The sequence below is a fragment of the Pseudophryne corroboree genome, chromosome 10 (genome assembly GCF_028390025.1).
Source record: "Pseudophryne corroboree isolate aPseCor3 chromosome 10, aPseCor3.hap2, whole genome shotgun sequence".
In the NCBI taxonomy this organism is placed as follows: Eukaryota; Metazoa; Chordata; class Amphibia; order Anura; family Myobatrachidae; genus Pseudophryne; species Pseudophryne corroboree.
This window is the reverse complement of record NC_086453.1, coordinates 284,653,237-284,674,825: the sequence shown is the minus strand read 5'-3', so window position 1 is coordinate 284,674,825 and position 21,589 is coordinate 284,653,237. Positions and strand designations below refer to the sequence as shown.

The window sequence follows — 21,589 nt, the reverse complement described above, 5'->3', positions numbered from 1 at the left end:
GGGAAAATGCCCTGGCAGATATTTCTAAGGAAATGGCGGAATCCCGCAAGTAACATTTAGAATGGGCTGCGGGTTTTTCCAAAACTATGAAGGAATTCTTAATTAGACTAACTCTAAGGTAGAAAATAATGTGCCTAAAGCAGTAAAGAGACCCCTCCCTATCCTGCAGGAAGAGTCGGAGGAGGGTCTCGATGAGGGATAGTTAATAGAGGCTGTAATTGATGTCCGTTCCCAGGAGGTAGATGCTGAGGTCAAGGGGTTAGAATCCCTAATTGAAGCCATGAAACAGGTTCTTAACTTCAAGGAGGAAGACGTTAAGGAACCTGAAGTATCTTATCAGAGTCTCAGAAACCGCAAACTGCAGTTTTTCCGATTACTCAATCTCCAGGATCAAATGGGAGAAGCATGGAAGCAACCAGATGGATGCTTTCAGATTCCCAAAAAGTTCTCTGCTAATTACCCACTACCTAAGGGAGTTATGATTAAGTGGGAGGTTCCTCAGATTGTGGACGCCTCCCTGGCTAGACTGTCAAAGAAGACAATCTTACTGACACCGAACGTGACTACACTAAAGGACGTGTCAGATTGCAAGTTGGATACGGCTCTAAAATCTATCTCTGTTGCTGCAGGAGCATCACAAAGACCTACAATTTCTCTGACGTCCTAGTGGATGCTGGGGACTCCGAAAGGACCATGGGGAATAGCGGCTCCGCAGGAGACTGGGCACAAAAGTAAAAGCTTTAGGACTACCTGGTGTGCACTGGCTCCTCCCCCCTATGACCCTCCTCCAAGCCTCAGTTAGATTTTTGTGCCCGAACGAGAAGGGTGCATACTAAGGGGCTCTCCTGAGCTGCTTAGAGTAAAAGTTTAAAGTAGGTTTTTTATTTTCAGTGAGACCTGCTGGCAACAGGCTCACTGCACCGAGGGACTAAGGGGAGAAGAAGCGAACTCACCTGCGTGCAGAGTGGATTGGGCTTCTTAGGCTACTGGACATTAGCTCCAGAGGGACGATCACAGGCCCAGCCGTGGATGGGTCCCAGAGCCGCGCCGCCGGCCCCCTTACAGAGCCAGAAGACTGAAGAGATCCGGAAAATCGGCGGCAGAAGACGTCCTGTCTTCAATAAGGTAGCGCACAGCACCGCAGCTGTGCGCCATTGCTCTCAGCACACTTCACACTCCGGTCACTGAGGGTGCAGGGCGCTGGGGGGGGGGGGCGCCCTGAGACGCAATAAAAACACCTTATATGGCAAAAAATACATCACATATAGCTCCTGGGCTATATGGATGCATTTAACCCCTGCCAATTTTTCCATAAAAAAGCGTGAGAGGCCGCCGAGAAGGGGGCGGAGCCTATCTCCTCAGCACACTGGCGCCATTTTTTCCTCACAGCTCCGTTGGAGGGAAGCTCCCTGACTCTCCCCTGCAGTCCTGCACTACAGAAACAGGGTAAAACAAGAGAGGGGGGGCACTAATTTGGCAGATAAATATATACAGCAGCTATATCAGGGAGAAACACTTATAAAGGTTATCCCTGTGTATATATATATAGCGCTCTGGTGTGTGCTGGCAAACTCTCCCTCTGTCTCCCCAAAGGGCTAGTGGGGTCCTGTCCTCTATCAGAGCATTCCCTGTGTGTGTGCTGTGTGTCGGTACGTTGTGTCGACATGTATGAGGAGGAAAATGGTGTGGAGGCGGAGCAATTGCCTGTATTAGTGATGTCACCCCCTAGGGAGTCGACACCTGACTGGATGGTCTTATGGAAGGAATTACGTGATAGTGTCAGCACTTTACAAAAGACTGACGACATGAGACAGCCGGCAAATCAGTTAATACCTGTACAGGCGTCTCAAACACCGTCGGGGGCTCTAAAGCGCCCGTTACCTCAGATGGTCGACACAGACACTGACTCCAGTGTCGACGGTGAGGAAACAAACGTATTTTCCAGTAGGGCCACACGTTACATGATCACGGCAATGAAGGAGGTTTTGAACATTTCTGATACTACAAGTACCACAAAAAAGGGTATTATGTGGGGTGTGAAAAAACTATCCATAGTTTTTCCTGAATCAGATGAATTAAATGAGGTGTGTGATGAAGCGTGGGTTTCCCCCGATAAACTGCTAATTTCTAAAAAATTATTGGCATTATACCCTTTCCCGCCAGAGGTTAGGGCGCGTTGGGAAACACCCCCTAGGGTAGATAAGGCGCTCACGCTTATCAAAAGAAGTGGCGTTACCGTCTCCTGATACGGCCGCCCTCAAGGAACCAGCTGATAGGAAGCTGGAAAATATCCTAAAAAGTATATACACACATACTGGTATTATACTGCGACCAGCAATCGCCTCAGCCTGGATGTGCAGTGCTGGGGTGGCTTGGTCGGATTCCCTGACTGAAAATATTGATACCCTGGACAGGGACAATATATTATTGACTATAGAGCATTTAAAGGATGCATTTCTATATATGCGAGATGCACAGAGGGATATTTGCACTCTGGCATCAAGAGTAAGTGCGCTGTCCATTTCTGCCAGAAGAGGGTTATGGACGCGACAGTGGTCAGGTGATGCGGATTCCAAACGGCATATGGAAGTATTGCCGTATAAAGGGGAGGAGTTATTTGGGGTCGGTCTATCGGACCTGGTGGCCACGGCAACGGCTGGGAAATCCACCTTTTTACCCCAGGTCACCTCTCAGCAGAAAAAGACACCGTCTTTTCAGGCTCAGTCCTTTCGTCCCCATAAGGGCAAGCGGGCAAAAGGCCACTCATATCTGCCCCGGGGCAGAGGAAGGGGAAAAAGACTGCAGCAGACAGCCTCTTCCCACGAACAGAAGCCCTCCCCCGCTTCTGCCAAGTCCTCAGCATGACGCTGGGGCCTTACAAGCGGACTCTGGCACGGTGGGGGCCCGTCTCAAGAATTTCAGCGCGCAGTGGGCTCACTCGCAAGTGGACCCCTGGATCCTGCAGGTAGTATCTCAGGGGTACAAATTGGAATTCGAGACGTCTCCCCCTCGCCGGTTCCTGAAGTCTGCTTTACCAACGTCTCCCCCCGACAGGGAGGCAGTATTGGAAGCCATTCACAAGCTGTATTCCCAGCAGGTGATAATCAAGGTACCCCTCCTACAACAGGGAAAGGGGTATTATTCCACGCTGTTAGTGGTACCGAAGCCGGACGGCTCGGTGAGACCTATTTTAAATCTGAAATCCTTGAACACTTACATACAAAGGTTCAAATTCAAGATGGAATCACTCAGAGCAGTGATAGCGAACCTGGAAGAAGGGGACTATATGGTGTCTCTGGACATCAAGGATGCTTACCTCCATGTCCCAATTTGCCCTTCTCACCAAGGGTACCTCAGGTTTGTGGTACAGAACTGTCACTATCAGTTTCAGACGCTGCCGTTTGGATTGTCCACGGCACCCCGGGTCTTTACCAAGGTAATGGACGAAATGATTCTTCTTCGAAGAAAAGGCGTCTTAATTATCCCTTACTTGGACGATCTCCTGATAAGGGCACGGTCCAGAGAACAGTTAGAGGTCGGAGTAGCACTATCTCAAGTAGTACTACGACAGCACGGATGGATTCTAAATATTCCAAAATCGCAGCTGATTCCGACGACACGTCTGCTGTTCCTAGGGATGATTCTGGACACAGTACAGAAAAAGGTGTTTCTCCCGGAGGAGAAAGCCAGGGAGTTATCCGACCTAGTCAGGAACCTCCTAAAACCAGGCCAAGTGTCAGTGCATCAATGCACAAGGGTCCTGGGAAGCGATTTCCATTCGGCAGATTCCACGCAAGAACTTTTCAGTGGGATCTGCTGGACAAATGGTCCGGATCGCATCTTCAAATGCATCAGCGGATAACCCTGTCTCCAAGGACAAGGGTGTCTCTCCTGTGGTGGTTACAGAGTGCTCATCTTCTAGAGGGCCGCAGATTCAGCATTCAGGACTGGGTCCTGGTGACCACGGATGCCAGCCTGAGAGGCTGGGGAGCAGTCACACAGGGAAGAAATTTCCAGTGCTTGTGGTCAAGCATGGAAACGTCACTTCACATAAATATCCTGGAACTAAGGGCCATTTACAATGCCCTAAGTCAGGCAAGGCCTCTGCTTCAGGGTCAGCCAGTGTTGATCCAGTCGGACAACATCGCGGCAGTCGCCCACGTAAACAGACAGGGCGGCACAAGAAGCAGGAGGGCAATGACGGAAGTTGCAAGGATTCTTCGCTGGGCGGAAAATCATGTGATAGCACTGTCAGCAGTGTTCATTCCGGGAGTGGACAACTGGGAAGCAGACTTCCTCAGCAGACACGACCTCCACCCGGGGGAGTGGGGACTTCACCCAGAAGTCTTCCACATGATTGTGAACCGTTGGGAAAAACCAAAGGTGGACATGATGGCGTCCCGCCTCAACAAAAAACTGGACAGATATTGCGCCAGGTCAAGGGACCCTCAGGCAATAGCTGTGGACGCTCTGGTAACACCGTGGGTGTACCAGTCAGTGTATGTGTTCCCTCCTCTGCCTCTCATACCCAAGGTACTGAGAATCATAAGAAGGAGAGTAAGGACTATACTCGTAGCTCCGGATTGGCCAAGAAGGACTTGGTACCCGGAACTTCAAGAGATGCTCACGGAAGACCCGTGGCCTCTACCTCCAAGAAAGGACCTGCTCCAGCAGGGACCATGTCTGTTCCAAGACTTACCGCGGCTGCGTTTGACGGCATGGCGGTTGAACGCCGGATCCTGAAGGAAAAAGGCATTCCGGATGAAGTCATCCCTACCCTGATCAAAGCCAGGAAGGATGTAACTGTGCAACATTATCACCGTATTTGGCGTAAATATGTTGCGTGGTGTGAGGCCAGGAAGGCCCCTACAGAGGAATTTCAACTGGGTCGTTTCCTGCATTTCCTGCAAACAGGACTGTCTATGGGCCTAAAATTAGGGTCCATTAAGGTTCAAATTTCGGCCCTGTCAATGTTCTTCCAAAAAGAACTAGCTTCAGTTCCTGAAGTTCAGACGTTTGTCAAGGGAGTACTGCATATACAGCCTCCTTTTGTGCCTCCAGTGGCACCTTGGGATCTCAATGTAGTTTTGGGGTTCCTAAAATCACATTGGTTTGAACCACTCACCACTGTGGACTTAAAATATCTCACATGGAAAGTGGTAATGCTGTTAGCCCTGGCTTCAGCCAGGCGTGTTTCAGAATTGGCGGCTTTATCCTATAAAAGCCCTTACCTAATTTTTCATACAGACAGGGCAGAATTGAGGACTCGTCCTCAATTTCTCCCTAAGGTGGTTTCAGCATTTCACTTAAACCAGCCTATTGTGGTGCCTGCGGCTACTAGGGACTTGGAGGATTCCAAGTTACTGGACGTAGTCAGGGCCCTGAAAATATGTTTCCAGGACGGCTGGAGTCAGAAAATCTGACTCGCTGTTTATCCTGGGTGCTCCTGCTTCTAAGCAGACTATTGCTCGTTGGATTTGTAGTACAATTCAGCTTGCACATTCTGTGGCAGGCCTGCCACAGCCAAAATCTGTAAAAGCCCATTCCACAAGGAAAGTGGGCTCATCTTGGGCGGCTGCCCGAGGGGTCTCGGCTTTACAACTTTGCCGAGCAGCTACTTGGTCAGGGGCAAACACGTTTGCTAAATTCTACAAATTTGATACCCTGGCTGAGGAGGACCTGGAGTTCTCTCATTCGGTGCTGCAGAGTCATCCGCACTCTCCCGCCCGTTTGGGAGCTTTGGTATAATCCCCATGGTCCTTTCGGAGTCCCCAGCATCCACTAGGACGTCAGAGAAAATAAGAATTTACTTACCGATAATTCTATTTCTCATAGTCCGTAGTGGATGCTGGGCGCCCATCCCAAGTGCGGATTGTCTGCAATACTTGTACATAATTATTGTTACAAAAATCGGGTTATTATTGTTGTGAGCCATCTTTTCAGAGGCTCCTCTGTTATCATGCTGTTAACTGGGTTCAGATCACAAGTTGTACGGTGTGATTGGTGTGGCTGGTATGAGTCTTACCCGGGATTCAAAATCCTTCCTTATTGTGTACGCTCGTCCGGGCACAGTATCCTAACTGAGGCTTGGAGGAGGGTCATAGGGGGAGGAGCCAGTGCACACCAGGTAGTCCTAAAGCTTTTACTTTTGTGCCCAGTCTCCTGCGGAGCCGCTATTCCTCATGGTCCTTTCGGAGTCCCCAGCATCCACTACGGACTATGAGAAATAGAATTATTGGTAAGTAAATTCTTATTTTTTCAGTGCTTGGGTAAATAAGGCTATTGTAACATGGGCTGGTCACATTGTTCAGGCAGTGGCGGAAGATAAGTCAGGAGGAAATTGTTAGAGTAGCGGAACATATCCGGGGGTCTGCCACATACATTTGCCAAGCTACAATGGATGCTAGCAGGATTGCATCTCTGCTTCGGCTATATCGGCCAGATGGATTCTGTGGCTCAGAGAATGGCATGTGGACTCCGATTCCAAAAAAGTGGTGGAGGCGATCCCCTTTGTAGGGGAGGCTTTATTTGGGCCGGAACTAGACAAGTGGATTTCACAGGCAACAGCAGAAAAATCTACTTTTCTGCCTACCACTTATCCTTGAACCACGCCACTGGTTAGAAGTTACTCTGGTTCAGTGTTTAAATCTCTTAGGTCTCAGTCCTTTCATGCTAGAGGAAGAGGTTTTGGCAGTCAAGCTCGTGGGAACTGGGGCAGAGGCTGTTTCCAGTCCGCAGCCCAAAAACAGGACTCGACCGTGGCATGACTGTCTCCCAGCTCACCTGTGATATCCTATGGTTGGAAAGGTTTCAGGACACCTGGGCTGAAACCTCACCAGAAGTCTGGATTAACAATATTATTTCCCAGGGATACAAAATAGATTTTCTGAACCAACCTCAGTCTGTTCTTTACAACGGGCCTTCCTCTGTGCCCTCAGCGAGGTCATTGGACACTGCTATTCAAAAGTTACTCCAAGTAATTATGCCTGTTCCAAGGGACAGGATTTTATTCAAATCTTTTTATAGTGACAAAACCGGATGGGTCTGTCAGGCCAATCCTAAATTTTAAAGGTGCTAAATCAATTCTTGACTGTTTTTCAGATTCAAGATGGAATCCATAGTCCGTTATGGCGGGACTGGAGCAAAGGGAGTACATGTTGTCCATGGACATAAAGGATGCGTACCTCTGTGTCACAATTTGGACCCCGCACCAAGCTTATTTATGGTTTGTAGTGGGCAAGACGCACTACCAATTCAGAGCTCTACAGTTCAGCCTATCATCATCCCCGAGAGTCTTCATAAAGATCATGGCAGTCATGGTAGCGAAATTGAGATCGCAAGGGGTAACTATAATACCGTATCTGGACTACCTTCTTATCAAGGCTCCCTCTCAGGACCAGTTGATTTGGGATGCTCTGAGCACTTATCAGTTTCTGATTCGTCACGTTTGGATCGTGGATTTTTTGAAATTCACATCTACAACTGACGCAGAGGATTCAATTCCTGGGTCTCATTTTAGATACGATACAAATGAAGGTGTTTCTCCCCAAGGGAATGTTACGTCCGGTTCTACAGAACCAGACTGTCTCCCTACATCTTTGTGTACGGCTTCTAGGGAAGATGGTAGTATCTTTCGAAGCGATCCAATACGGCAAATTGCATTTCAGACCTTTTCAGCTAAATTTAATTGCTCAGGGGGCAGGCATGCATTTACTACTACACTGAAGGATTAAGCCAGGACCTTTTGGTTATCTGGTGGTCGGTTCACAAGAATCTTTACGGCGGGAAAGATTTGAAGTCTAGAACTGGGAGATTTTGACAACAGATGCCAGTCTCAGAGGATGGGACGCAGTACTGGACAACCATCAGTTTCAGTGAAGATGGACGCCACAGGAGAGCAGTCTTCCAATAAATGTACTGGAACTAAGCCATTTACAATGCTCTTTTGGCAGAAGACCTAGTATGGGCTCAACATGTGAGAGTACAGTCGGACAATGTGACGGCAACAGCATACATGAACAGGGAGGAACAAGAACCCACATGGCTTTAAAAGAGGCCGCAAAGATTCTGTCTTGGACAGAAAAGTGCAACATAATCCTGTCGGCAGTCTTCATTCCAGGAGTGGACAATTGGGAAGCAGGCTACCTCAGTCAGGATATGCATCCAGGGGAGTGGTGTCTACGCCCACAAGTATTCGATGCAGTGGTAAGAAGGTGCGGTCTACCGCAGATAGACCTAATGGCCTTTCGGAACAACCATCGGCTGCCAAGATATGTGGCCAGGATGCGGGAACCAGCAACAGAGGTGGTGGATGCGCTGGCGATCCCCTGAACTGGTGTACATCTTCCCGTCGTTTCCCCTGTTACCAAGAATGTTAAAAACTGTGAGGACCTTCTGGCAGAAGATACTTGGAAACTGCCGCAGAGGGAGGACCTGTTGTCACAAGGCCCATTCCTTCACCCAGACCTGAACCGTCTACGTTTGACAGCGTGGTTCTTGAGACCAGGATACTAAAATCAGCTATTCCTACCATATTAGTGGCAAGTAAGCCAGTCACTGCGGCACATTTACTATAGAATCTGGAAGAAGTAAATGGCTTGGTGCCAACCTTGGGGTTGGAACCCCAGAGTTCCACCTTGCTAGACTGTTGAGGTTTCTCAAAGGGTTCGGACGGTTGTTTGAGGTTGGGATCCTTGAAGGTACAGGTCTCGGCCCTCTCGATCCTTTTCCGGCAATGTCTGGTGTCTTTGCAGGAGGTCCAGACGTTTCTACAGAGTGTGAGAATACAACCACCTTTTCGCCCTCCCACGGCCCCGTGGGATCTAGATTTGGGTCTACAAATTTTGAGATCATCTGTGTTTGAGCCTTTTAGAAAGGGCTGATCTCAAATATGTGAGCTGGAAAGCAGTCCTGCTCCTTGCTTTAGCATTAGCAAGACGTGTCTCAGAGTTGGGCGCCTTGTCATGTAAGAGTCCGTTCCTAGTTTTTCATAAGGACAGAAAAGAGTATTAAAAAAACTGAGTATTTGCCTAAGGTGGTTTCGGGCTTCCACATAAACCATCCGATTGTGGCCCCCTCTTTCCAGGGATTGTCGGAGGGGGACCTATCCCTTGGTTGTAGTCAGAGCCTTACGAGTCTAAATACAGGCTACGACTTCTATTCAGAAGTCTGACGTTTTGTTTGTATTGTATGAGGGGTTGCCGGCTTCAAAACAAACCGTGGCCAGATGGATGCAACTTACCATCAATCACATATATTTCTTGTGGTAAGACTTCCATTTCGGCTAGGTGTTTATACCACCAGATCAGCAGGCTCTTCGTGGGCTGCGGCTAGAGGAGCTTCCACTACCCATCATTGCAGATCTGCGACGTGTTCGTCCGTACACACGTTCACTTGTTTCTACAAGTCTGATATGTTTGCATCTAGAGATGCAAATTTTGGACATTTTCGGTTCTTCATGCTTCAGCCAGTACTCCCGCCCATGGGAGTATCTTTGGGACATCCCCAGCTGTATAGATCTCCAGTGTCCGCTAGTGGATGATGGAGAAAAAAAGTACCTTGGTACTTACTGATAAATCCATTTCTCTGAATCCACTCGGTGACAATGGACGCCCACCTCTGTGTTGTCAGCCTGCGTGGTGGTGTAAATTTTTAGTTCAAACAGTTTGGTTAATGTCTTTGTTGCTGTTTGACATAGTGGTACGGTTGGTTCCTTCCCATATGGTCTTGATCTTTCATGTTCCCTCTTCTCTCCATCAGTTTTTCTAACTGGAGGGATAGGGATGCGTGAAGGGGGAGGAGCCAGCTGTGCAAAAATTTGTAATGTGTGTTTTTTTTTTTTTTTTTTTTAATTGTGCTACCTCTGGACTGCATCCTCCACACCCCAGCTGTCTAGATCTCCAGTGTCCCCGAGTGGATTCAGAGAGAGGGTTTTATCGGCAAGTACCATAATCCTCTCTTTGGTCAATAAAACAGATCGCTGATCATTGACTTTTTTGATTGGCAACTGTTAAATGAGGATATCTGCCTATATATGTACATGCCACATAAGCTGGGAAAGGGACATGTATAAACTTGTCCATTGTACAATGAGACTACTTCCAGGGGACAGAGGATTGTGCAAAATTAACTAATTTATTTGATATATGTATAATTTGAAGGGAAAAAAAGTTTCTTAACTTCAAAAAAGATTGCTCCAATATATCATTTATCAAAACAGATGAGTTAAGTGCATAAATGTCGTCAGTACAGATTACAAATTCTTTATGGTACAGTACAAAATTAGATTAGTAATGGTAACACCACAAAAATCCAGTACGGCCTGTTTCTCAAATTTGCGCCTATTCATCCTCTTCCTTTCCTCTTCTTTATCAGAAATGTGAACGTATATTATTGGAGCTACTCTGCCATGATCCTTGCCGACCCTTCCACAGACTGTCTAGTGGAACGGTAAGTGTTCCCCAATGTTTGCACATCTGTTTAGTGTGTGCTTTTGTGTTGGGGGTTTTTGGTGTGTGGTTTTTTTTTTTTTTTTTGGTAGTGTTGTGCTCCGTCCTTAATACCAAAATTTGTGTTTTTAGGATGATGATCCGCTAACTGACTTAACCCTCATCCGAGCCAAGCTACAGCAGAAGTTATCACCTTCATATATCAGCCCTGATGATTTTGTCAGAGATGTATGGATGATGTTTAGAAATGTCAGCAAGTTTGCAGAGGTCAGAAAACCTTTGTGTCTTTCCAACCTCGTAATTTCCGTGCGAAAATTCTATGTTGTGTTCAGAGCCGCATGTCAATGATTGCAGAGTGCAAAGGTTAACATAATCATTGGCTGTTAAATCAGTAATATAAATTTGGGAAGAAACTATGCATGTGTGCACAAAAAAAAATTCTTAAACATTTTATTAAAAATGAACATTTGAATTTAGGGAGCCTACATTGATACCTGGAGGGCAACAATTGTTGTAGGTGCTAGAATAATGCCCCATTCTAAATGAATGTTTAGATATAGCCCTAGTTTGGGAACCCTGGTTTATCGAGGGCTCTTATTAGGGGTGATGAATAGGGATGCGATCTGCATCCCGGCAGTTGATGATGTGCTGGCAGTCATGTGACAGGCGCCGGAATACCGATATCACCCAGGAGACTGTTGCTGGAACACAGACAGCCGACATCCTGAAGGTAAGGGGGTGGGGGGGTTAGCAGTAGCTGCCACCTCCTGAGGGTTAGGGTAGGAAGTACTTACCCCGTCCGATGTCTGGGTGCTGCTCTCGGTCATGACCAATGTTATTACATACCGAACACGATTAATAAAATACTCGTTTTTGTGTAAGAGGGAGTAAATATTTGAGATTGACCTAGATATAAAGAATATGTAAAAGTAATACAGGTTGAGTATCCCATATCCAAATATTCCGAAATACGGAATATTCCGAAATACGGACTTTTTTGAGTGAGATAGTGAAACCTTTGTTTTTTGATGGCTCAATGTACACAAACTTTGTTTAATACACAGTTATTAATAATATTGTATTAAATGACCTTCAGGCTGTGTGTATAAGGTGTATATGAAACATAAATGAATTGTGTGAATGTAGACACACTTTGTTTAATGCACAGTTATAAAAAATATTGGCTAAAATTACCTTCAGGCTGTGTGTATAAGGTGTATATGTAACATAAATGCATTCTGTGCTTAGATTTATAGTGTTCACTCTAGGAATTTTTTAGGGCAGGGTGCTGATCACGGGTAGGGCACATTTTTCATTCGGGAGGGCACATTTTTCGTTCGGGAGGGCACATTTTTCAATTAGAAGGGCAAAATTAGGTACATACTATAATGCTTGGTCCTCCCATTCCCACATGATAAAGAATGGGCAGTGCGCGCCAAAGGCGAAAATTTAGGGGCGTTGTTTTTCGTGGGGTTAGGGGCATGGCCACATAATAGTGGCAATTCACATTACACCACACAATAGTGCAGCTAATACACACTGCACCAGGTAGAACCTCCTATACACACTGCGACAGGTAGAGCACGTTATACATATTGCGCCAGGCAGAGCACATTCTACACTTTGCGCCAGGCAGAGCACGTTATACACATTGCGCCAGGTAGAGAGCACTGAGACACACTGCACCAGGTAGAGAGCACTGAGACACACTGCACCAGGTAGAGAGCACTGAGACACACTGCACCAGGTAGAGAGCACTGAGACACACTGCACCAGGTAGAGAGCACCGAGAAACATTGCACCAGGTAGAGAGCACTGAGAAACATTGCACCAGGTAGAGAGCACCGAGAAACATTGCACCAGGTAGAGAGCACTGAGAAACATTGCACCAGGTAGAGAGCACCGAGAAACATTGCACCAGGTAGAGAGCACCGAGAAACATTGCACCAGGTAGAGAGCACTGAGAAACATTGCACCAGGTAGAGAGCACTGAGAAACATTGCACCAGGTAGAGAGCACTGAGAAACATTGCACCAGGTAGAGAGCACCGAGAAACATTGCACCAGGTAGAGAGCACCGAGAAACATTGCACCAGGTAGAGAGCATCGAGAAACATTGCACCAGGTAGAGAGCACCGAGAAACATTGCACCAGGTAGAGAGCACCGAGAAACATTGCACCAGGTAGAGAGCACCGAGAAACATTGCACCAGGTAGAGAGCACCGAGACACATTGCACCAGGTAGAAAGCACTGAGACACATTGGAGGAGGAGGGGGGGGGGGGGGGGGTAGATGGTTCCGCACACACATAAGACAAGGGGTAGTGGGGCCACACACAGGGGGTTGGGGGGGGGGGCAGGAGGGCACAAGGTGTCACACACACGGGGGGGGGGGGGGCGCACAAACCAGGGTGAGGGGGGTAAAGTGTGCCACACACAAAGGCTGGGGGTAAATGGGGTCACATGCAGGGGGTGGGGGCAGGATATGGCAATGCATTAAAATACATGTTCATTACTTTGTGTGTATCTACTTACTCACACTCTGGCAGCTGAGGGTCACACTCCGGTAGATGGGTACGCTGGCCAGTGGCACTGGCTGGTGGGAGATGGGGGCTGCCCGCGGGTGTCTGGCCATGCACACAGAGAGGAGGGAGGGCTGGGTTTGCCTCGGCGGGAGAGGCAAACCCAGCCCTCCTGTCTCTCGCAGAGGAGGGGAGATGTTGCGGCTGACAACTAAGGACGGACGAGGTGGGCGGGCGGGACGGACGAGGTGGGCGGGACAGATGGGGCGGTACAGACGGGGCGGGCCGCGGAGGTCTCTGTCTCTCATGCAGGGAGACAGTGTGACTGTGATTAAGCACACTGGATTACTGCAGTAATGTGTCCGGTGGCTTGGCGGGGTCCGGCGGGCAGCAAAGTGCGGGGCGGGAGGGCGCACACAAATGGGCAGGGCGGCATTCAGGTGTCTAAAAAAGGGGCAGGGCGCAGCGCCCTGTGAAAGACACCTAGAGTGAACACTAGATTTAGGTCCCATCACCATGATATCTCATTATGGTATGCAATTATTCCAAAATACGGAAAAATCCCATATCCAAAATTCCTCTGGTCCCAAGCATTTTGGATAAGGGATACTCAACCTGTACTGTAAAATCTGGGTGTTACTCTTTACTCCTGATCAGTAACGGTACTATTGTCCAGGCTGCAGAATAGTTTATCCCACACCTACCGCATGGTTTCAGTCTAAGCATCAGTCAGACCTTTTTCAGTCATAGGTAGTTTCAGGTTGACGTAAGGATCACGGTGTTGCAATGAAATTATGGTGATCATGTTTGCAATTGTCCTGACTATACTGCTTGCTGATGGGATGTTGAGTTGTTTTCAATCTCTTTATTTTTGTTTACAGGATAAAGCTGTGGTGCAATCCATCATCGAGTTACAGTCTTTCTTTGAGGCAAGACTCAGCCTTCTGTTCGGTGACCGGAAGTTCTCATGTCTCCTGGGGGAGGTCGGAGGTGAAGATGAGCAGCAGAGTGAAAGTGTTACTCAGAGAAGTTCCCCAGTCAGCACGACCAGTGAGAGTGTATCATCTGTTAAAAACACAGCTGAACAAGAATAATTCAGCCTGGCTTGATGTACCCGGATAATCAAATTCAAGTGGATATGCGCATGTCTGGTTTCCCACAATCACAAATGCGCAAGTGACTGGACATTTCAGTATAGTCCTTCTCCCTCCTCTTTCAATAGATGAGTGATAGGTTGCCACTGGAAACGAACAATGGATGCCCTAGGCAGTGAAGACATTTTGGGAGAGGCCAATGTAGAAATAGCGAGTTATGTGTTACGTTCACTCGCATTGTGTCCTCTTCGGTTTTTCATTGTTTTCATAACTCTTATTACAGTTTCAGCTGTGTAGAAAAACTCATTGCACTGATTTTGGCAGCCCAACAGTCATTGCTTAGACTTCAGTCTTTATTCTGCTGACAGGACCCCATAATGTCTAGCTGTGATGAAACGGTGCTGTTAAGTGCGACCTCTCTTCCTGGGTAGAATCTGTGCAAAGTTTTACTTTGAAATTCTACAATGTAAAAGTATTCTTCAATTAAATTTAGTTTTTGTTGTATTTGTGTGTGGTTAGCCAGTATTCTGGCCTCAATTTCTGTTCTGGATGATGGAAGTTCCCTTACTCAACTTCCATTACGCAAACGTTACTCTTTATGTGGCAGCCTTAACCAGGACCAAATGTCCCTCATCCCACATACAACTGCTGCCTTCAATGCAACAGAACATTGGAATCCATGAGCCACAGGGCCCTTGATAAAAAAAAAAAAAAAAATCTGTTGGCATGTTGTTACCTAAAGGTTCTCATTGATATTACTGTTGGTGCAAAGCCACATTATGCAGTGCTCGCCTTTTAATTAAGATATTTCAGTTTGTTCAGTTTTGTGCTATTAGCTTTGGAAAATGTTACATAACATTAAACAAAATAATATGGTTTCAATAACCCCACAAACTCACTCACAGGCAGATTGACTCGTACTATAAGAACAATGCTTTAAAGTTTTTGGAGCACCTGTACGATATGCCATGGTTTTTAATAATTCTGGTATGGAACCTGTCCTGTGCCAATTTATTTTCTCATTTCTCCAATGACGTGCTTAATGTTCCATGGTGAGTTTTACATTGAGAAGTCAGTTTGCATAATGGTGGCTTTCAGATGAGCTATAGAAAAGCTACTACTTGCAGGGAGGAAATGGTGATCTGAACATAAATATCCAATGGGATCACACTTATTACCCCCCAAACACACACGCCCTTATCCTTTTTCAGTTTAAAAAATGTTTTACTTTTTTATTTTTTTTTACTTTAAGATTACAAAACTATTGTCTAGTGGCTTAAGAGAATTGTGGTACTTTTGGCTGTTCACATAAGCCTTTTATGATTCATTCGCATGCCCCTCAGACGTGCATCACCAAGTGACCGTCTTTGGTTACACAGTGCCAGGAATACCTGAAAACATTGGGAAGCTAAATTTTCAAACCGTACCAGCGGAGAGATCATTGTTTAATACACTATCGGAACATGTTGGATGGATTTGGGTTTTCTTCTATCATTGCTATACTGTTAAAAACCGAAGTCTGACGTCCCCCATATATTACGCGTAGACTTTTAAAAACAATGTTTACTCCTAAGCCAATGTGCTGTTCTGTTTGCCTAGGTATCAGCTGTGATACCTGGTGAGAACATTTTGTAAGAGCAGCAAACATTTGTTTAAAACAACCTTTTAATTTTTTTTATTTTTATAATGCAACACTTTAAAATGATTGTTTCAGCTAATAGGCTTTCTTTGTTTCACTAAAGTAGCATCAATACTTTCTTCATTTTCTTTTACGAACTCTGCTATTCCTTGCAAAATGCCTGTATATTTTAGAATGCTTAATATGGAATAAACATTTGAAACTTGATGCAATGGTTTCGTTAAAGGCTGCTCTGTATGTACTGCAGCCATACTTAGGCCACTTGATATTTGTAAATGATTAGTAGAAAGCACACGTAGTAAACGTAAGCTTGCTTGGCTCACTTTCAGCTATTTTTATCTTACTGTTAATTTCCTCACTATGTAGAACACTCTTATCCATGGACAAGTTGTGACTATTATGTAATCTTAGCTGACACAGCTTCAGTTTTTACAGGTTTTTTTTTTGTCTTTTTTGCAAATTTCATACTTGTTTGAATACCACTTTCTCTAACGTCCTAGTGGATGCTGGGGACTCCGTAAGGACCATGGGGAATAGACGGCTCTGCAGGAGACTGGGCACACTAAAAGAAAGATTTGGTACTACCTGGTGTGCACTGGCTCCTCCCTCTATGCCCCTCCTCCAGACCTCAGTTGGATTTCTGTGCCCGGCCGAGCTGGATGCACACTAGGGGCTCTCCTGAGCTCCTAGAAAGAAAGTATGTTAGGTTTTTTATTTTACAGTGAGACCTGCTGGCAACAGGCTCACTGCAACGAGGGACTAAGGGGAGAAGAAGCGAACCTACCTGCTTGCAGCTAGCTTGGGCTTCTTAGGCTACTGGACACCATTAGCTCCAGAGGGATCGACCGCAGGACCCGTCCTTGGTGTTCGTTCCCGGAGCCGCGCCGCCGTCCCCCTTACAGAGCCAGAAGCATGAAGATGGTCCGGAAAATCGGCGGCAGAAGACTTCAGTCTTCACCAAGGTAGCGCACAGCACTGCAGCTGTGCGCCATTGCTCCTCATACACACTTCACACTCCGGTCACTGAGGGTGCAGGGCGCTGGGGGGGGGCGCCCTGAGCAGCAATAAAAACACCTTGGCTGGCAAAATCACAATATATAGCCCCAGAGGCTATATATGTGATAATTACCCCTGCCAGAATCCATAAAAAAGCCGGAGAAAAGTCAGCGAAAAAGGGGCGGAGCTATCTCCCTCAGCACACTGGGCGCCATTTTCTCTTCACAGTGCAGCTGGAAGACAGCTCCCCAGGCTCTCCCCTGTAGTTTTCAGGCTCAAAGGGTTAAAAAGAGAGGGGGGGCACTAAATTTAGGCGCAATATTGTTTATACAAGCAGCTATTGGGGAAAATTCACTCAGTGATAGTGTTTATCCCTACATTATATAGTGCTCTGGTGTGTGCTGGCATACTCTCTCTGTCTCCCCAAAGGGCTGTGTGGGGTCCTGTCCTCAGTCAGAGCATTCCCTGTGTGTGTGCGGTGTGTCGGTACGGCTGTGTTGACATGTTTGATGAGGAGGCTTATGTGGAGGCGGAGCAGTTGCAGATAAATGGGATGTCGCCCCCTGTGGGCCGACACCAGAGTGGATGGATAGGTGGAAGGTATTAACCGACAGTGTCAACTCCTTACATAAAAGGCTGGATGACGTAACAGCTTTGGGACAGCCGGCTTCTCAGCCCGCTCCTGCCCAGGCGTCTCAAAGACCATCAGGGGCTCAAACGCCCGCTCCCTCAGATGGCAGACACAGATGTCGACACGAAGTCTGACTCCAGTGTCGACGAGGTGGAGACATATACACAATCCACTAGGAACATCCGTTACATGATCCCGGCAAAAAAAAAAAGTGTTACACATTTCTGACATTAACCCAAGTACCACTAAAAAAGGGTTTTATGTTTGGGGAGAAAAAGCAGGCAGTGTTTTGTTCCCCCATCCAATGAGTGAATGAAGTGTGAAAAAGCGTGGGTTCCCCCGATAAGAAACTGATAATTTCTAAAAAGTTACTGATGGCGTACATTTTCCCGCCAGAGGATAAGTTACGCTGGGAGATATCCCCTAGGGTGGATAAGGCGCTCACACGTTTGTCAAAAAAGGTGGCACTGCCGTCTTAGGATACGGCCACTTTGAAGGTACCTGCTGATAAAAAGCAGGAGGCTATCCTGAAGTCTGTATTTACACACTCGGGTACTAGACTGAGACCTGCAGATAGTGCTGCTGCAGCGTGGTCTGTAACCCTGTCAAACAGGGATACTATTTTGCGAACATAAGACGTCGTCTTATATATGAGGGATGCACACGGATATTTTGCCGGCTGGCATCCAGAATTAATGCAATGTCCATTCTGTCAGGAGGATATTAGAGACCCGACACTGGACAGGTGATGCTGACTTTAAAAGGCACATAGAGCCTTATAAGGGTGAGGAATTGTTTGGGGATGGTCTCTGGGACCTCGTATCCACAGCAACAGCTGGGAAGAAAATTTTTTACCTCAGGTTTCCTCACAGCCTAAGAAAGCACTGTATTATCAGGTACAGTCCTTTCGGCTTCAGAAAAGCAAGCGGGTCAAAGGCGCTTCCTTTCTGCACAGGGAAGAGGGAAAAAGCTGCACCAGTCAGCCAGTTCCCAGAATCAAAATTCTTCCCCCGCTTCCTCTGAGTCCACCGCATGACGCGGGGGCTCCACAGGCGTAGCCAGGTACGGTGGGGGGCCGCCTCAAAAATTTCAGCGATCAGTGGGCTCGCTCACAGGTGGATACCTGGATCCTTCAAGTAGTATCTCAGAGGTACAGGCTGGAATTCGAGGCGTCTCCCCCCCCCCCCTGCCGTTTCCTCAAATCTGCGTTGCCGACAACTCCCTCAGGCAGGGAGGCTGTGCTAGAGGCAATTCACAAGCTGTATTCCCAGCAGGTGATAGTCAAGGTGCCCCTACTTCAACAAGGACGGGGTTACTATTCCACACTGTTTGTTTGTGGTACCGAAACCGGACGGTTCGGTGAGACCCATTTTAAATTTGAAGTCCTTGAACACATGCATAAAAAAATTCAAGTTCAAGATGGAATCGCTCAGGGTGGTTATTGCAAGCCTGGAGGAGGGGGATTACATGGTATCCCTGGACATCAAGGATGCTTACCTACATGTCCCCATTTACCATCCTCACCAGGAGTACCTCAGATTTGTGGTACAGGATTGCCATTACCAATTCCAAACACTGCCGTTTGGACTGTCCACGGCACCGAGGGTCTTTACCAAGGTAATGGCAGAAATGATGATACTCCTTCGAAAAAAGGGAGTTTTTAATTATCCCGTACTTGGACGATCTCCTTATAAAGGTGAGGTCCATGGAGCAGTTGTTGGTCGGAGTAGCACTATCTCGGGAAGTGCTACAACAGCGCGGATGGATTCTATACATTCCAAAGTCACAGCTGGTTCCTACCACACGCCTGCTGTTCCTGGGGATGGTTCTGGACACAGAACAGAAAAAAGTTTCTCCCGCAGGAGAAAGCCAAGGAGCTGTCATCTCTAGTCAGAGACCTCCTGAAACCAAAACGGGTATCGGTGCATCACTGCACACGAGTCCTGGGAAAAATGGTAGCTTCTTACGAAGCAAAATTCCTTTCGGCAGGTTCCATGCAAGAACCTTTCAGTGGGACCTCTTGGACAAGTGGTCGGGATCGCATCTTCAGATGCATCGGCTGAAAACCCTGTCTCCAAGGACCAGGGTATCTCTACTGTGGTGGCTGCAGAGTGCTCATCTTCAAGAGGGCCGCAGATTCGGCATGCAGGACTGGGTCCTGGTAACCACGGATGCCAGCCTTCGAGGCTGGGGGGCAGTCACACAGGGAAGAAATTTCCAAGGACTTTGGTCAAGTCAGGAGTCGTCCCTACACATAAATATTCTGGAACTGAGGGCCATTTACAATGCCCTAAGTCTGGCAAGGCCTCTGCTTCAAAACCAGCCGGTACTGATCCAATCAGACAACATCACGGCAGTCGCCCATGTAAACCGACAGGGCGGCACAAGAAGCAGGATGGCGATGGCAGAAGCCACAAGGATTCTCCGATGGGCGGAAAATCACATCTTAGCACTGTCAGCAGTGTTCATTCCGGGAGTGGACAACTGGGAAGCAGACTTCCTCAGCAGACACGACCGACACCCGGGAGAGTGGGGACTTCATCCAGAAGTCTTCCAACTGTTGGGAAAGGCCACAGGTGGACATGATGGCGTCCCGCATAAACAAAAAACTAGATATTGCGCCACGTCAAGGGACCCTCAGGCAATAGCTGTGGACGCTCTAGTGACACCGTGGGTGTACCAGTCGGTTTATGTATTCCCTCCTCTGCCTCTCATACCAAAGGTACTGAGAATAATAAGAAAACGAGGAGTAAGAACGATACTCGTGGTTCCGGATGGGCCAAGAAGAGCTTGGTACCCAGAACTTCAAGAAATAATATCAGAGGACCCATGGCCTCTACTGCTCAGACAGGATCTGCTACAGCAGGGGCACTGTCTGTTCCAAGACTTACCGCGGCTGCGTTGGACGGCATGGCGGTTGAATTCCGGATCCTAAAGCAAAAGGGCATTCCGGAGGAAGTCATTCCTACGCTGATAAAAGCCAGGAAAGAAGTAACCGCAAACCATTATCACCGTATTTGGCGAAAATATGTTGCGTGGTGTGAGGCCAGGAAGGCCCCAACAGAGGAATTTCAGCTGGGTCGTTTTCTGCACTTCCTACTGTCAGGAGTGACTATGGGCCTAAAATTGGGTTCCATTAAGGTCCAGATTTTGGCTCTGTCGATTTTCTTCCAGAAAGAACTGGCTTCACTGCCTGGAGTTCAGACATTTGTAAAGGGAGTGCTACATATTCAGCCCCTTTTTTGTGCCTTCTGTGGCACCTTGGGATCTCAACGTGGTGAGTTTCTTAAAATCACATTGGTTTGAGCCACTTAAAACTGTGGATTTGAAATATCTCACGTGATAAGTGGTCATGTTATTGGCCTTGGCTTCGGCCAGGCGTGTGTCAGAATTGGCGGCTTTGTCATGTAAAAGTCCTTATCTGATTTTCCATATGGATAGGGCAGAATTGAGGACTCGTCCCCAGTTTCTCCCTAAGGTGGTATCAGCTTTTCACTTGAACCAACCTATTGTAGTGCCTGCGGCTAATAGGGACTTGGAAGATTCCAAGTTACTGGACGTAGTCAGGGCCTTAAAAATTTATATTTCCAGGACGGCTGGAGTCAGGAAAACTGACTCGTTTATTATCCTGTAGGCACCCAACAAAATAGGTGCTCCTGCTTCTTAGCAGACTATTGCTCGCTGATTTTGTAGCACAATTCAGCTGGAGCATTCTGCGGCTGGATTGCCGCTTCCTAAATCAGTAACAGCCCATTCCACGAGGAAAGTGGGCTCATCTTGGGCGGCTGCCCGAGGGGTCTCGGCTTTACAACTTTGCCGAGCTGCAACTTGGTCAGGGGTAAACACGTTTGCTAAATTCTACAAATTTGATACCCTGGCTGAGGAGGACCTGGAGTTCTCTCATTCGGTGCTGCAGAGTCATCCGCACTCTCCCGCCCGTTTGGGAGCTTTGGTATAATCCCCATGGTCCTTACGGAGTTCCCAGCATCCACTAGGACGTCAGAGAAAATAAGATTTTACTCACCGGTAAATCTATTTCTCGTAGTCCGTAGTGGATGCTGGGCGCCCATCCCAAGTGCGGATTGTCTGCAATACTTGTATATAGTTATTGCCTAACTAAAGGGTTATTGAGCCATCTGTTGAGAGGCTCAGTTATATTTCATACTGTTAACTGGGTATAGTATCACGAGTTATACGGTGTGATTGGTATGAGTCTTACCCGGGATTCAAAATCCTTCCTTATTGTGTCAGCTCTTCCGGG

General features: G+C 47.3%; 1 protein-coding gene across 2 annotated transcripts in view; it reads left to right on the top strand.

Moving 5' to 3' along the window:
* Positions 1-14,566, top strand: part of TRIM28 (tripartite motif containing 28) — a 108,372-nt gene extending 93,806 nt beyond the window's left edge. For both annotated transcript variants that reach the window (XM_063943326.1, XM_063943325.1), the window contains exons 15-17: positions 10,375-10,449; positions 10,581-10,715; positions 13,850-14,566. In XM_063943326.1, the coding sequence (XP_063799396.1) occupies positions 10,375-10,449; positions 10,581-10,715; positions 13,850-14,062 (423 nt within the window). In that variant the 3' untranslated portion in view covers positions 14,063-14,566. The remainder of the gene's footprint in view (positions 1-10,374; positions 10,450-10,580; positions 10,716-13,849) is intronic.
* Positions 14,567-21,589: the final 7,023 nt, after the last annotated feature.